Source organism: Egretta garzetta, unplaced genomic scaffold, assembly GCF_000687185.1.
Source record: "Egretta garzetta isolate BGI_Z169 unplaced genomic scaffold, ASM68718v1 scaffold74, whole genome shotgun sequence".
In the NCBI taxonomy this organism is placed as follows: Eukaryota; Metazoa; Chordata; class Aves; order Pelecaniformes; family Ardeidae; genus Egretta; species Egretta garzetta.
The window spans coordinates 1,604,345-1,622,455 of NW_009259427.1; the positions used below are offsets into that span (position 1 = coordinate 1,604,345).

The 18,111-nt window shown below is 45.2% G+C and overlaps 1 protein-coding gene across 1 annotated transcript in view; it reads right to left on the reverse strand.

Moving 5' to 3' along the window:
- Positions 1 to 497: 497 nt before the first annotated feature.
- Positions 498 to 18,111, reverse strand: part of KCNK9 (potassium two pore domain channel subfamily K member 9) — a 94,047-nt gene continuing 76,433 nt past the window's right edge. Inside the window, exon 2 of the mRNA XM_009637044.1 lies at positions 498 to 1,339. Coding sequence (XP_009635339.1) covers positions 498 to 1,339 — 842 coding nt within the window. The remainder of the gene's footprint in view (positions 1,340 to 18,111) is intronic.

Below are 18,111 nucleotides of genomic sequence, written 5' to 3' on the forward strand. Positions count from 1 at the left end.
TTCTTTTTGGAAGCAATCTAAAAGTTAAAAGCAGGCTGGAACACAATTGCTTCAAGGGAAAAAAAAAATCATACCTGATGCTTTAATTTTTGTCACATGGCACTAGTTGTGGAATTGCACGCGCACACAGACACACGCACACGCACCCAGCACCCACGCAAGCACGCACGCACGCTGCAACCTGCTCGTGAGGAAAATAGTTTATTAGGTCAGGAGTGCCAGTGGCACATGAAGGCTCCCAGCTGTGTGTGCAACTTTGGATTTGGTACCCACTTCACGTCACCTTGAATCCTCTGACATCCACCGAGGGGGTAATGTAAGGCATACTTTGCTGGAACAGTAATAATCCATGCTTCATGCTCAAGAGCTGAGTCTCAGAGGAGGACTGGCTTTCTCTACTCCCTTTGGCCTCGCTCCGTCTCACTCAAGGAACAAAAAACCCAAAACAACGGAGAAGAACTGGGGAAAACAAGGAAAGCAAAAGAAGACAAATCCCTTTAAATGGACTTTCGCCTTTTCATCAGCCTGTGGTTATCTGTAAAGCTGTGCAACCCAGGTGAGATGGAGCTGACAGGAGATGGGAAAAGGCTGTTTTTTAATGTGCTTGGCGAGATCTCCTCTATCTTGTAAGAGATGGAGTGAAAGTACTGGGGGTTCAGCTTCGAGCTGAACGAATTTTGGTGGGACACCACCCGGCTGGTGTACTCATGGGACCTGTAACACATGCAGGAACAAACTGACTGAAGGTCTGTTACTTCGGCCTTGTACCGTGGCCGACCGTGCTGGGAGTCCTCTTGGATGTGGATAATCATGCTGTTGCGGTTCCCTGCTAGGGATGCCCGTTCCTCAGCATCCCGCCTCTCATCCTCGCTGTTCATGGTTAAGAACCTGAGAACAACCAGATTTAGAAATGCCCCAATGACTGTCAACCCCACTAGAATGTACATAAAGCTAAAAGCCACGTAGAGAGGCTTCTTTTGAAGGGCCCCTTTGGTCTGCAGGGCCACATAGTCTCCAAACCCTATCGTAGTCAATGTTATAAAGCAGTAATAGTAAGCATGGAAAAAGCTCCATTCCTCATACTGGGAAAAGGCTGCAGCTCCAATGCAGAGTGTTCCCATGCAGGAGAAGAAACCCACAGTGACCATGTTTTCCATGGAGACCTCAGTGCTCCTCATCCCACAGCACTTTTTGATGCGTTTCAAGAGGTACTTGACGAAGGTGTTCATGCGCTCGCCCAAGCTCTGGAACATGACGAGTGTCAGTGGGATCCCCAGGACCGCGTAGAACATGCAAAAGGCCTTCCCTGCATCCGTCCCTGGGGCAGCATGTCCGTAACCTGGGAGGGCAAATGAAAAGACAAGACAATCAGCAAGGCAGGTGATGACCACAGGTCCCCCTTCCACACATGAATCGCAGAGACTGATGCTGCAGAAAGATCAAAAGCTACAGGAACACTGGAATCACACTATCTTCCAATCTCCTCGCCTACGTCCTGTATCTGAAGCAAATAAGATATAGTACAACAAAGTTGTACACACAGGAGTGGGAAAGATGAAAGAATGCGCAATCCACCCTACTTCAAGTAACTGTGCAGTCTCCTAAACCAGACTGTATCGCGTTCATTCACTAAAGAAATTTCGTGTCTATCCTGTACCACATGTAATAGTGGAAACTTTGGCAATAGGTGGACTTGCCCACAGCATTTTTGAGAGGAGTTGATGTTGCCCTGTCCCAAAACCAGAGTACACTGATGGCATCCAAATTCTGTGCCTGCTGGCAGCATGGAATTAACAACATCCACAGACCCACTGACCAAAGAAATTCTTTTCCAAACTCTTCCATACTGAACAAATCTTTCTCCTAGACACCCTATGAAAGACGCTCACTCCTGGAACACCATAGGACTTTAGGCGTTTAATCATAGAATCATAGAATCGTGGAATGTTTTGGGTCGGAAGGGACCCCTAGAGGCCACCTAGTCCAACCCCCCTGCAGGGAGCAGGGACACTGCTAACCAGATCAGGTTGCTCAGAGCCCCGTCCAACCTGGCCTTCAATGTTTCCAGGGATGGGGCCTCCACTACCTCTCTGGGCAACCCGGTCCAGTGTTTTACCACCCTCATTGTAAAGAATTTCTTCCTTAGATTCAGTCTAAACCTAACCTGGTTTAGCTTAAAACCATTACCCCTTGTCCTGTCACAGCTGGCCCTACTAAAAAGATTTTCCCCATCTTTCCTATAGGCCCCCTTTAAGTACTGAAAGGCCGCAATCGGGTCTCCCCGCAGCCTTCTCTTCTCCAGGCTGAACAACCCTAGCTGTCTCAGCCTGTCCTCATAGGAGAGGTGCTCCAGCCCTCGGATCATTTTTGTAGTTCTCCTCTGGACCTGCTCCAACAGTTCCATGTCCTTCTTGTGCTCTTTAATGCCTGCTCTATCTTTAATTATTGAAGAATAAACAACTTACTGGCTTGTTTTAGAGTTTTACAGCTTTTACAGCTAGCCAGGCAAAAGCAATTTTGTCAGGATATTAAACTAATCCAGGACAGAGGGTGTAGCACGTTTCACAGCATAGTTTACAGACAGTAAAATCATGGGTAAATCTTTAATCTACATCAAAACATAAGTGTGGGGAGGTCTGTTTTGAAATTATAATTTAACTTTTTCACATTGCACTGCTTTAAAAATCTACGTTTCTTCCAGCTAAGAGTCTAAGTGACAGGACCAAAGTTTCCCAAATGGGATGGCCGGGAGTCACCTGGCCATGGTGTGCATTGACCACATGGGTACCACTATCTAGACTCCCCTTAAAGTCAATGAATAGAAATATGCACTCCCCAAGTGCAGTTTCTCTCATCTACAACTAGATGTCTAAAACAGGTCAATGAGATGAGTTATTCTCAGGAGACACCTATTTCTCTACAGTCATTATAACAGAAATCTCAGGACAGAGCTCAGTTCAAGATTAATATACCTAAATTTTGGTATCTACCTGTGTGCTCGGTATCCAAGCTCTGATTATAGTAGACAAAGATATAATGAAAACAGCCAGTAGCGAGTTATTTAACTGACCATCCCAAGTCTACCTCATGGCAAGATGAAATGACAGTACTGACTGTTCCATTGACTGTATTCATTAGGTCCCCATTAGACTGACCAGACGTCCGTTGGCTGCAGAAGAATTTAGACACCTGCTGCACAGGTAGACAACTACATGCAAACAGCCAAATGCAGGCATCTTAATCATGAGTAGAGCTCCACCATCAGTGACCAGCTTCAGTGTAGGTGCCTACACTGTAGACAATGAGGGTTTAAATCAGCTTTCCAGAAAGAGGCATCTAGCATCATTTGAGACCCCTGAGATATCAGGATATCCATAGAGGGCTGGCAGATGAAACACAGGGCATACAGCAGACTCATGCTCTTACAGATCAGAAGCTGGAAGCCAGACAGGACCTGAGATACTGCTGAGAGAGACAAGAAGAGCATGGTCATTCTCTGCAGACCATTCCCATTGTACTACCTCAGCCCTGCCCATCACCTTTAGACTCAGGTTATGGATCTGCTGGTCTGAATTTGTCTAATTTTTTTTTTCAACCTGTTGACACTGCCCACTGCCCCAGCCTCCTGTGGCAACAGATTCCGAAGTTCACTATCTGCTGTGTAGAAAAGTACTTCATAATTTAAAGCAGATCTCCTTGTTTCAGCTAGAGCCCATTAGGTCTAGTATTAAAGTTCTACATCTACTTTATCCATCACCTGCATGACTTCAGCTAAACTCAGCTTTACCTCTGCCCTCAGTTGTCTCCTGTCTGAACTGGAGCCACAGCCTTTTTAGGTCATAAAGCAGAAATCACATTCCCTTGATCATTTCAGTGTTCTTCTTCGGACCTTCTCTAGCTCTACCACAGAGACCAGAACTCTGCACAGCCCTCAGGATGTGGGCACACCACAGAGCCTGCAGCTTTGTCAGAACAAGAATACGAACACCGGGCAACCTTCAAAATGAAAATCAGCAGTGGACAGGAAAATAAAACAAGAAAACCAGCAAGATTGCCCTCCAAAAAGCAACAGGTACTTCCTTAGCTCAATTGCTAGTTGTTGGCAGATGGACGTGATGGAAAAACAGTTTACAAAAGAAGCACATAAATCAAAAATAGGAAGTCTTTTCACGTTATAGAACAAAGAGATACACCTGTTGCACTGGGCCAGGTAGCCTGTTCATCATAAAAAGCAGTTTCCAAATTACCTGGAAAGGGAAGCGTCTTCAATAGATTGATGCTGGGTTTGTTCCACCTGACTGTCCCTCAATAAAGGCTATAATTGCCTCTCATTACTAAGATCAGCTTTTGAACTACAGGGGTGTTAATTAAACCAGGGACATCTTCCCATTTTATAGCTTTAGTTACAGCTGATAAAGAGAAGGAAAGCTTCAGAAAATGTGATTTTCCAGATGGTTGCAGAGATGGCAGTTGGTGGAAACAGCTTTCACTTCGGGTTCTAAAGAAAATGGTTGGGGTGAAAAAAGATTTCTTTTGATATCACTATATTCCTCTCACTAAAGATATCCACAGAGACAGTTTAGGGAGATTATAAAGCATTAATATTATATGCTTACACACTATCTCACAATTGAATTTCTAAGATTTGTCACAGACTTTGTAATTAACTCGGGACTCACAGCTCTCCCCTAAGATAGGAATATCTCCGTATCCCTGCTTTACAGATAGGAAAGCACGGACACGGGCAGGCTATAATTTCTCTCCAATTCACATAGGTAGACAGACTATCCAGAGATTCTGATTCCTATTCTGCCTCATGTCATACTCACTTTCCACAATACCAGATAAATGTCATTTACTGTATTTCCACCATGAAGCTGGCGTAATGAAAGGACTTTACTCGAGAAACTGGAATAAGACTTTACAAATAGATTCATGTATAGGGCATCAGAGTCATATATTTCTCCAGTATAACATGGCTTTAAGTAGCAGGCACCTTAGTCATTGCCTTCAGCACTCTGAAATGAGGGGGTTCAAAATACACCAAAGAAAGACTTAACTCTCCATCACTTCAGCCTTACAGAATCTATCCAGCCTTACAGAGAGCAATACATGAAAAGTAAACTCCAGCAGTGCAAGTTCTCTGAAATTCAGTAAATCTCAAATTTAAAACAAACCACTGTCTTCTTAGCATCAGAGACTGCCTCTGGGGAAAAATGAGAAGGTCGGTAATTGCCAGGGGAAGAGGGGCACAGAGGGTCATTAACACCGGGCAATAGCCCTCTGCAGTGCACAGGGTCAGTCTCAAAGTAGTTGGGTTTTATTTGTGTCAAGTAAAGGCAGAAGCAGAAGCAACAGCTTTGGTAGCAGGTTTCAGACACCAAAATTCAGCCTAACTTCCCCTACATGAATGCCACTGCCCTTTGCCAGATTATAAAGAGATGACTCCATGGGAAGCATAAGAAACACAAGAGAAATAGAAAGATTAAGCATGACATTGGTATTTCTCACTCTTCTGTGGTTAGGAAGAAAGATCAAACAGAAGATCTTAAAAATGGATATAGCAAATGCATCCCCTAACAAGCCATGGGGCTGAGATAACAGTGGGAAAGCTATAGATGGAGCTTTACGTTGGACCACACGTAGGTAAATACTACCTATAGCACTTTAGGATACTAACCAGTTTACTGAGGTCCCACGATACAACAATATGACCACAGCAGGCAGGTTTGTCTGATATTTAATGAAATATAATTTGAATTATCAAGGACTGTCTAAATAACTTCCACCTTGATTGGAAGTGATGTCATTAGTATGCTTTCTCTCTTTTATAATACCTCCCAGCAGCTTAGGCTTTCAAGGGAGACCTCATCTGGGTTGGCACCAAGAAGAATAGTTTGGCATGAAGAAACATCATGTCTCAGAGTGTTACTTCAATTCTGGACTGCAGAGCACCAATGCACCATAAAAGCCATCTCCTCCCAGTTTCGGAAGGGCTGGGCTACAGACGTTGAGCAGAACTGCAGGAAGGTGTAGGCAAGGGAGGCAAAGAGTCAGACCACAAGGGCTGACACCAAATGAGTACTCTGTTGAGTCTTCCCTGCCTTTGATTTTTCCAGGCCTTGTCCATTCTCTGGTGGAAAACTCTCAAAAACCATGTGCATCTATAGGTAATCCTAGAAAAAAAGGGAATACTATCTTCTTGCTTGCCAGAGTGCAGCTATGGAAGTCTGGGGAAAACCCACGCAGCCTCCTTCAAAGCTTATTTTCCGATAGTGCCTTTCAGAAGAGACACAGAGAGAAACTCCTTATTACAATCTATGTGAGGTCCATTTGGGAGGAGAACCCAAACGGCTTTCTCTCACTTCTCAAGGGACATTGTGCTGGGGTACCAGGCCACAACCATAGCATGCAGCGGAACACAGTGCACAGCTACCCTGAATCCAACAGCAACCAGAAGCAGATGGCTGGGGAAGAGTATAGGAATGGTATAATTATATGTGACATTTCCCCCAAACTATTCATGCATCCAGCTTCATCATTTGGGATTTCCTAAGCCAGATATGGTTTCACTGGTTTTAGTAACACACAATGGATTTCTCTTCCATGAGCCTGGGCATTGTCCCTTGAATGTGTATAAGATTTTAGCACCTGCAACATCCTGTGGCAAGAAGGTCTATAGATCAACCATGTGTTCTTTAAAGAAATCACCATTGCTTCGTTACTTGTCTCTCATTACTGTCAGCTGATGTCCCCACCTCTTCTACAGAACAGACCAGGAACAATCATTCCCTATTCCCTTTCTTTGTGTCACTCATGATTTTATAAGACAATTTTACCAATAAAAATGCCATGCCTGCATTCAGGCCTGAAGCAAGTATCTCTGGCACTGTATCATGTCATGTGGACAGACCAGCTTGCTTAGATCTACATCAGTGATCTTTGCACCACGCTCAGCTGCAGGGTATAGGACAGGCCCATAACATCTGTCTTGTCCTCCAACACAAATTCTCTTGAATAACAAGGTGCAAGAAGAGTCTTAATAAACAATTTCATGCTATTGCAATGATGCACACTACCCAGAATAAGTAAATCCATAACAAAAATTAAACATTATGGAAAAAAATCCTGAATAATTTCAGTGTGTTTCATCTACATAGTAACCACCTCCAGTACTGCGAGGCAATATCTACTCTAACAAAGTACACTGGGACAGGGGATGGACTCCACCACCAACCCATGACTGTCCACCCTCTTAAATCATTAGCACGGTTCCCATCATGACTTTTACCCTCGACCAGCCAGTACTGTCCCAGGCAAAGTCCATGCCTGGTCCACCCACGAAAGCTAACAGTGGCCAGGGACCACTGCAGCTAAGCACCACTTTGGGGGAGTATATGGGTTTAGCTGTTACTGGGATTCTCCGTGCCATCTCTGCTGGCTTCCGTGTCTTACAGAACACAGGTCCTGCTCTACTTCATAGCATAGATGGAGCCTGTGTGGTGCAAAGCTAAGGGTATTTTTTCTACACTGGGCTCTGTCAGAGATCAGGAGAGGTTTGCCTCTAGATGTGCACTGGTACCGGGCCAAATACATGGTCAGTGTTAAAAAATAAAAATTAAATGTGGCAGTGTTAAGTTATTTATAGATTGTGTTCAGGCCAGTGTGTAGCTGCAGAGCGGCTAAGCCTCATTCACATTCACATTCAATGTACAACAGGTTTTAGATGTCTTGAATTTTGAAGCAACATTCTGCGTTATTCATGAGGGATGCTTTATTTCTCTCAGGAGTAGGTTTCTCCCCTCGTTCATCTACACATCATTCATCCCCATGATGGACATTTGGGCCTGGTCATCTCTGACAACAGCCTCCGGAAAGAAATGAACTACTCCATCCCTGTGACTCAAACCTTTCTTACTCATGCTGGCAGCAGCCGTGGCTGTGAGATAATGAAAAGAGGGTAATGGCACCTGTTACTCAGATGGGCAAGCATAATTCAGATTAAAACATCTTCCTGATGTCACACACTTCACTTCAGAGGTTCATCTACGTCAGAGAAACTACCACAAAGAACAGGCTGGCTCTCCGCTGGATTTGCTGCTCGTGCTTTCAGCAGGGAGAAGAAACAACGTGGCTTTCACGTTGCAGATGAAAAAGGTTTCAGTAGGGATCAGGGAGATACTTCATCTAACTAACTGGTAGTAACCTATTTACCAGGACAAACACATTCTCCCTTAAGGAAATTGAGAGCACATCACGGATGCTGCTGTACCTGGATAAAAGCTGCCATGTAACTGCACCAGCCTCCTGGCACACAAGCACTGCTGACTGCTCCCTCTTCTCTCTCCCAGATGCGTGGGCTCTCCCTGAGGTTGAGAATCCTGCTGCCTTCCTCCCCATACATCTCCAGGACTCCCTTTTTATTTCATTCCCTTATGAGTTGATCTCACTGCAGCAATCAACTGAATAATCTCTCTTACTTTGCACAGCTTCCCCCTCCATCCTCAAAGACATCCTCCTCTTCCATGATCAAAAGACAGTCTCTAACGTCTGACCAAAGCATGGCACACGGCTCCCTACAGGAACACACAGCAATATGGGCTGATACCATCCCATGTTGTGAAGACATGGACACCATGTGAGATAAGGAAGGATGTGCCAACATCCAGGTGTAACCTCAAATCTGAAATCCGCCAACAAGGTCGGCATAGCCTCTCACCCCAGCTCACCCGTGCTCTGGTATGACTGTTTCTATGTCCTCATTGCAGAGGTAAGGCCGTGCCACCTTGGAAATTACACTCATCGCTTTGCATTGTATCAAGACTACTTCTCTCTACAACTACCTGAAAGGAGGGTGTAGTGAGGTGTGTGTTGGTCTCTTCTCCCAGGTAACAGGTGATAGGACGAGGGGACATGGCCTCAAGCTGTGCTAGGGCAGGTTTAGGTTGGACATTAGGAAAAAATTTCTTCACCAAAAGGGTTGTCAAGTATTGGAATGGGCTGCCCAGGGAAGGGGTCAAGTCCCCATCCCTGGAGGTATTTAAGACAGGTAGACATGGTGCTTAGGGACATGGTGGAATGGCAGCATTAGGCTAACGGTTGGACTTGACGATTTTAAAGGTCTTTTCCAACCTAAATTATACTATTCTATTCTATGATTCTAAGACCTGAAGAAGAGCTCCTATTCTGGGCAGCAGGGATGCAGCAGGCTTCTCTCACTCTATTATCCCCACCATGAGCATAGACATCTCTTCTTGATCTTAGAACCAAACTTTCAAGATTTTCAGCAAAAGCAGCTGCAGAAGCAGCTCTGACCAGCTAGGCATACACACAGGCGATGTTCATCAAGGAAATGAGGAGAAGAAATGGCTTCTCCCTGTGATCCGCTGACCAGCAGGTGGTGGCGCAGCCAACGCCAGTCTTCTTGCAGGTAGGAGGCCAGCCCTGACCCATGCACGTCTTGAGTCAGAACAGACAACTGCCTTGGCCTTGGAAATTATCCCCAGCACAGCAAATCAGCAGGCACACTGAATCTACTGCCTGTCAGCAAACTCCGTGTATGACAGCCCAGCAGCAGGGCTGAAGGTCTCGTCCAAAATTACTTACAAGACTGAAAAAGACCGCTGAGTCAGCACAATGCCAGTTTCCATGCCACTCATCCCTCCACCACATTTCCTCACTCCCTCTATTGGTATGGTCTGCAGCCATCACACAATACCTCCTGCCTTATGAAACCTGAACTTCCCATTCTGAAGCATTAATGATAGTCATTTTTCCCCCGTAGCATCTCTTCCAGCCACACCAAGTTGCGGTAAATACCAGCATGGCAAATGCTTTGCATTGCCCAAACTGCCTGTTGGCATCAATTCCCTTCCCCAAGCATTATCAGATGTTGTTCAACCATGTCCCATTGAAAGACACAACCATAGGAAACCTACTACATCGAGAGTGCTTGGGCTGCTTAAGAACACAGCCTCAAACTCTTACAGCCATGATGGAGCAAGAACTGAGGCCATAAGCTGTAACAGCCTTCTGTGTAGTCCTCCTGTGGGTCCAGCTTAAGAAGATAGTATGTTTCTCACACTACCATGAATGATAGTGGTCCAAAGGCTGCAATTTAATTTTGTGAAACACAGTCATGCACTGCCATCCTCATTTCTGATTCAGGGCAAGACTTAGGATTTCAGGTTTGGCTGGTTTCATCTGGGGATCACATGTAATACAGTCAGGCGTTCCCCATAAGAAGCTGACCCTCCTGAGGAGACTTCTTTTATGTTCTTAGACGATGGAGGCAAAGAATATGTCCCAGTCCAAGTAAGACTCTCAGTAAGGTCACCTCCATGGGACATGTTGGAGAACTGTGTTTCAGAGGTTTTCAGACTGCTTAGATTGGGCTTTCCTCCTCCTTCCCTGCCTGGACTCCGCCACCAGTAGGTACATGGGATGGTCTTTCCTCTGTGCTGTCGGATGTCTGCCTGGGGGACAAACCAGTTCAGTTCATTGGGGTAGAGGAGTTGGAAGTGCTGCTCATTCAGTTGCATGCCCATCAGAGGTGTGTACCCAGGTAGTTTCCACCTTCCCCACAGCTGGAGAGACCAGGGGGGCTTCTCTGCTTCCCCTGAAAAAGTTCTTGTATTCCTCCTGAACTTACACCCCAATGGGACACAGCTCCCCCATTTTGAGAGGTATTGCTTCTGTCTAACGGGGAAACACAGGTTTGGACACAACTTTTGGCCCTTTCAGATACTCACTGGATTACTGCACGAAGGAATAGGCTTATAAGTTTAAACCAAGCCATAAGAGAGCAGCTCTTTCTCTGTCCAGTTACAGAAAAGAAACAGGTGCTGGGGGTCCTGCAAGGTGGGGTGAGATGTGGGGGCATGGGAGAGAACTGTGGGAACAGGATGTCTCCGTCACCTTATAAGACAGCCAGTGATGTCATATTGCCTGCGACAATGAGGACGCAGATTAGGATTCAAGAGAACTGGGAGGTGTTTTGGAGTTCACAAAAAACCATGCTTGACTACTGTTGCTGCTGCTCAAGAAATGACTTGTTTCTAGCAAAAGACAAAACTTGAAAAATATTGCTTCAAAAAACTAAAATCTTCAAATGGCCACATGAAGCCACTGACAATCTTCCTGCTCTTCTATGTGACAGAGAAGACCTCATTTATCTCAAACCTTCTCTGGTTGAACTTAGACAGCTTCTACCTTTACTGCTTAGATAAGAGATGTCTGTAATCATTGGCAATTCTCTTGAATAAGATGACAGAGAATCTGAGGTAATTCCCACCTGGTGTACCACCCCCCAGGAAATCAAGGATGCCAACGCTTGCCAGTTAATTTTGTCCAGACATGAAAACATTAACTCTACTCATCTCTGAGACTTCCTCTGCTTCAGAAAAGAGGCTGGGAAGAGGTTCCTCTCCAGCTCTGTGAGAAGGCTGGCATTGAAAACAGCACTGATTTGGGCCAAGTTTCTGGTATACTACTTCCCAACTCCTCCCGAAACCAACAGCAGTTCTGTTCTGGATTTCCAGCTGGGCAGTAGTTGACAGCTCCCTGGGCTGCAGCTGAGCCTGGCCATGTTTCTGAAGAAACCAACAGCGGTACAAATCGGCAACCAGGCACACCACCAGGAGAGCGTGTGTGCATCATGGGGACGCGGCAAGACAGATCAGCCAGCAAGCTGGATTTGTGTAACTGCAAGAAAAACAAACCTCCAAAGTCCAAGGACAAGCAGGTGTCATGACTTTTTGGGTTCATACATCTTGGGAGCTTTGTGGTAACCACCAAGTGACCAGGATTTCTGGAGCCTGCACACCACCAGCTCAGCATAAAATCTTTGCATCTGGACCAGAGTGCGTTTTATATCTCTTTGGCACCAAGATACCTGACTGCAGAAAGCCCTGTAGCACTTCTGAGTCAACATTTTCCCATGCTCTCTATTTCTAACTGCCCCTGCACGCCTTTCCTCCAATTCCTCCTCTCCATTTTGTTCTCTGAAACAGTCAGAGGATTGACCTGAGGCTCACATCACATCTAGTCCCAAGACAAATCATGCCCAGAACAAGTTCTCAATCTGAAAAGAATCGTAGCAACCACTAGGAAAAAACTTATCAGGTCATGTTATCCATTCCCGGGAGCCGGCATATGATTGTTCCCTACCATATATTCTCCAGGGCTTTGTCCACTTTTGTTTAAATGATTGAAATAACAGGGTTTCTGCCTTTCCCTTAGGAAATTATTCCCCTGTCTAGCAGATTGAGCTATTAGGAAAGGTTTTTTTGACACACAGCCTGTATTTTTCTATGCTGTCTTTTACCACACTGTTCTTTTATAGTCCTCAATCCAACACACCCCATTTCTCTCCATCATGACTCGCTCTTTTACACTTCTTGGACATAGTCACAGCTTCATCCCTTAGTCAACATTAGCTGTAAACAGAGCTCTTTGGGGCAGAGTCCTGCAGCAGGGAAGACAATAGAAGTTTTATAACATATACCCAGATCGAGATTTTAAATGTCTCTTCAGAAGCAGCCTCTCATGTGATCACTTCTAATGCACTTGTTTGAGAGATCTCTTGCTGGTCAGAAACTTTCAGGATCTTTGCTAGAGTTGTACACAGTCCTTATAGGACCACGGTAGCAGGGTTATCAGTTCCCTGGACTGCAAAATAATCTCTTTGGGTATGTAGGTCTGACTGGTCATCGCTGTAACATTATGTCCTCATTGTACAGCAAACTTTTCCTGATCCTGTAATTTCTTTACATCCCAAAGGCTCCTTCTACTGCACGTACGTGACTGCAATAAACATCACTTTTCCTCAATCCCCTCTATAAATGGCCTTCTTGGGCAATTTTAATAGTTTTCTGTAACTGATTTGGGTTGCTCCTAGTTAATTGGCAATGATCTGAGACCTGTCCATGAGGGGGGAAGATGAAGGACTCACCACCTGCAGAGTTGGCAGGATGATCCAAACAGCATTCAGGGAGATCAGGGAAAAATACATCAGGAAGAAGCACAGGGGCTCACGTCTTAACAAGAGGCCAAAAATGAATGGGTTTCTTCTGTGCTTACTATGCTGTGATGACAGAAAAGGGGCATGAGGAATTTCTAATTTCTCTTTGTTCAAAGGGTTAGATCTTTTTAAACTAAAACCACATCAGGTCTGAGGCTTCGCAAGGTTAACAGGATTCTGCTCTCAGAGCTGCTGAATGCCTGAGACCACTCTCAGTCTGAGCTGACAGGGCTTGGGAAGCTGGTCTCAACAAAAACCCTCCAAAACAAACGTTACCGAAGGCCGGCACGCAGCAGAGTGCCTCGAAACAGTAATGCTGTAATAGTGACCACGTCCTCTGTACCTGTGATGTCATTATCCACTGCAGCCCAGAGAGCTCGGCTTGCAAATCAGCGTGACATCAAACGCTGTCAGAGCCCATCTGGTAAAACACAGCACATCCAGCGAGAGACACGGAGCGGCATTTAGAGAAGTGGTTCAGCTGTGATTTCACTGAAGCACTTGCATTTTGCCTCTTCGACTCTCCTCTCTACGCAACGGAGAGACTTAGAAGAGCAGAGACAACTTGCCACGAGTTCGCCCGCCCATCTGTTTTTAGTTCGTGCTGTATCTACTGCAAATTGTTCCCATGCAGAAGAAAAAAAAAAAAAAGGCTATTTCTCAAACTTTTAGAAAATACTAATAGGTACGTGGTATTTTGAGGAGATTCTCCTTTCAGGTGCTTGAGAAACCAGGGCTTGCCCATCCAAAAGGGCAGCCAAAGGAAGGGTTAGTGAGTCCCACTGTGCTCAGCTTTGGTCCCTGCTAGAAAAACACACCAGCAAATCAGTTAGGAGACACGACTTTTACTAAAACAGATAGGGTGGTAGAAGCTCTGATCTAGGCAAAGTTATACAGACACAAAAGCAGTTCTTTCCATGTAGTCTCTGTCTTGGCAGGTGAACAGCCAAGTGTGGAGGAACCACCAGTTCCTCTTCCCTTTTCTTTGCTTCGCATTCTCTGTCCCTTCATGACCACGATAAGGAATTAGCCAGACAGACACAAGTTTTCCTGTTTCTAGATCTTTGCAATCATAGACTCCTTTACATCAGTTACAGCATTTATTATACCCTTCTCTGAAAAAAAAAAACCAACCCACTTCCAAACACGTCTTCTGACTCTGGCTGGCTGCAGTTTTGGCCAAGGCTATTTTCCCTGCAGACACTCTAATTTTGCAGCAGCTTTATTAGCTGAAACCTGGCTTCAGTGACCTAACAGCCAACGCAAGTGGAGTCCATCATAATTTGCCCCATTACATCACATATAGACTGAGCAGTGATTCAATTGGATTTATAGATAGATTTCATCAAAGGACTACATGTATTTCATTAAAAAAAAAAAAAAGAAAAAAAGAAAAACATTTTGTTCAAATGCTTTGCACTGAGCTTATTCATAGCAATGTGCAATTTTTTTATTTCTGTTGCTCTTACTCCCAAAACAGACTTAGGTGTAAAAATACAAGCAAAAAGAGATTCCTCAATTTTCCTTTACAAGTTTTAAGTGTGTTCTGTCAACTGTCTTTGAAAAACTGAAATAATTCAACCAAAACACTTCTGTGAAGGAAGGAGTTCAATTCTGATTGAGAAAGCATTTCTGGAAGTTGAAACCAAGAAAGTTAATGGAAATATATTGCCCAACTTTACTGTCCTGTTCAGTTTTCCATAGAGCGAGTGCTAACTCTGAGGTGCATTTATCCTTGCACTTTGAAGATAGAAGAGCTGAGCTAAAATGTGAAGGACAAAGTTTTGCAACATTGTTCAGGAATGTCTATGGGAAGAGATTTGCTGGAATTGCACTATCAGGGTAATTACACTGCTGGAGCTAGACCGGTCTAACTCACTGGGTTGGCACTTTCATATGAAGCCATCTCACCCTTTTTGTCTGACAGCAACTTTTATCTCAAAGAAGCAAGCACACACCAGGAGCACAGAGACTGCTAGTACCTTTCCCCACCAAGATGAAACCAGAGATGTTTCTCATGGGATGCTGTTCCAGCCAGCAGAAACCGTCTCAAGGAAGTCAGTAAGAACTTGAGCCTAAGAGATATTAAACCCAGAACTTGGGTTCACATGCAGTGAAAATCTCCTTCCTAAAAAGATGGAGGTCCACCTCAGGGAGCGCTTCCGTCTCCACTAATCAAGCTGTAAGGCTGTCCCTAAACTCACAGCTCTTGAAGCTAAAAGTCTTCCTATTTTCAATCCAAATTTGTTCATGGTCCGTTCTCATCAAAGTAAAGTCCTTCGTTCAAACAGCAATCCTCCCCGTTTGCTTCCCTTACTCCCATAAATTATTAACGGTCAGCTGTATCTCACCAGCCTGTTTTTTTTCCTAGGATGAATAAACCAGCCACTGCTAGTCTGTTGCATTAGATACTTTCACTTCCATAGCATTTTGTACCTTTCCAGCTGGAATTCAATTTTCTTGTACATCAACAACCCAAATTTAGATACAGAAACACAGAAATTCAGTGCTCCATTTGTACAGACTTTGAACACTATTTCATACAATTTTGGACAGATCTTGTAGACAGCACTGACACAGAACTTGAAATAAAGTACTCCACCTTGAACCTACCCATCTTTGGTTCGTAGTAGTAAAAATCCATGGGATCTCATTTTGTCTCACACTGATGAAAATAGAGTAATCTTTCTCGGTGACTATGAACTCACAGCACTATAACTCAAGCACGCGAGTTCATGGGTTAACTAGAGAGAAGCGCTTGAGCAAAGCTCCACGGTAGCATTAAACGGATGCTAAAAAGCAACTTTCCATATACTGCAAGCATCTCCCCAACAAATGACCCACGAAAAGCAGGATGGGGTTCGTGTGTGCTACTGAGTCTTGAAGCCGACAGGCGTATCCCAATTAGTTGCTCTAAAAGTGGCTTGGTTTAATCTCCTCAACACATTTCCAGTTCCCAACTAACCCTTTTGCTGAGGCCAGTCTGAGATCTTTCACCTCCCCGTTTATTTCTGTACTGTTTACAGACATCTACCTTTTCCACGTCAGCCCTGATAAGCACGCCGAGCAGCGAGATTGCAGGAGGCAGCAGAGTGAGACACCATTTAATGCACCTGACTAGGCATAATCAGAGCAATCCATCACTTCAGTTTTCTATTCCCAGCCAACAGGAATAGTCAAACTGAGTGGAAAGAAATGGCAAGCCACTTACCAAAACTTCTTCAAAGCTCTACCCCTCACCATTTCTCTTTTGCTGGGTGGAAAACACGGTCCTACTATATTGTTTTATATCATAACCAGGTGTTTTTCATTTTATTTCATCCCTGGACTCCCCCATGCAAGGTACCTTAAGAAATCAGACTGACATAATACTTCATGTGACATTTCTGAGCAGCCATAACCATCATTTGTGCAGTTTTTATTCCCAAGAGCCTCCATTGTGGTCCAAGACCCCACAGTGGCAGGGGCTATATAAATGACATGGACTAACATGAGATGGTCCGTGACTATTCACAGTTCTCCTCTGACACTGGGAATTCCCATCTGCACTTTCCAGACCAGAGAGGGAGGGGTCCTAATCATGAAGAATACAGATCAGACTAAGAGTTTGACATCCCCTCCCAAAAAAGCCATGTAATTATTAATCTGTTCAAGAAGGGAGAAGACTCACTAGGAGGATTATTTAAAACTGTTTTGGACAAAACAGTGGCTAACATCCCCCAGAGTCATTCCTGTAGCTATTTAAGTCTCAGTTTCAGCTTTACTTGCAAGCTTTGAAGCTTATATAAATAAGGAGCAGCATTGCTGAGGGTCCACTAGAGTTCCAGTCTGTCAGACATAACAACCCTCCGTTGCACTACCCCTCCCATGCATACCCTGTACTTCCAGTGTGGAATATCTCACACTCATTAGTTTGGGACCTGAGTTGCAGGCACATGCTCAAGTTTAGACTCTCAGTAAGGATCTTAGCACAGTTTTGTGGAAGTCAAGTTTCCTCAACTGCATATTTCAGGGAATCAATATAGGTAATTATGTGGTGGGTTGACCTTGGCTGGACACCAGGTGCCCACCAAGCCACTCTGTTACCCCGCCTCCTCATCTGGACAGGGGGGAGAAAATAGGATGAAAAAAACTTGTGGCTCAAGATAAGGACAGGGAGACCGTTCACCAGTTACCATCACGGGCAAACCAGACTCAACTTGGGGAAGATTAATTAAATAAACTAATAACAGAGTAGGATAGGGAGAAACAAAGGCAAAACTAAAAACCCTTCCCCACCATCCCTTCCTTTTTCCCAGGCTCAACTTCAGTCCTTCATTCCCAACTCTTCTATGCCCCCCTTCCCATTCAATGCAGGGGGATGGGAAATGGAGGTTGTGGTCCATCCATAACACCTTGTCTCTGCCGATCCTTCCTCCTCACACTCCTGCCTTGCTCCAGTGTGGGGTCTCTCCCCAGGTACCCAGTCCTTCACGAACTGATCCTATGTGGGTCCTTATCATGGGGTGCAGTCCTTCAGGAACAGACTGCTCTAGTGTGGGTCCCCCATGAGGCCACAGGTCCTACCAGAAAACTTTCTCCTGCATGGGCTCCTCTCCACGGGCTGCAGCTCCTGCCTGGGTTCTCCAAGGGCTGCAGCCTTCTTCGGGTGCATCCACCTGCTCCAGCATGGGGTCCTCCCCAGGCTGAAGGTGGGTATCTGCTCCACCATGGACCTCCATGGGTTGCAGGGGGACAACCACTGCCCTATGGTTGCAACCAGATGGGTAGTGGTGTATGCCTCACCATGGGCTGCACCAGGGGCTGCAGGGGAATCTCTACTCCAGCACCTGGAGCATCTCCTGCCCTCCTGCTGCACTGGCCTAGGGGTCTGCAGGGCTGCTCCTCTCACTCCTCTCTCACAGCTGCTGCACAGCAATTTCTTTCTTAAATATATCACACAGATGCTCAATATATCACATGGGCTCAGCTTTGGCCAGCAGTGGGTCTGTCTTGGAGCTGGCTAGAGCTGGCTCTGTCCAACATGAGGGCAGCTTCTGGTGTCTTCTCACAGAAGCCACCCCTGCATCCCCTCGCTACCAAAACCTTGC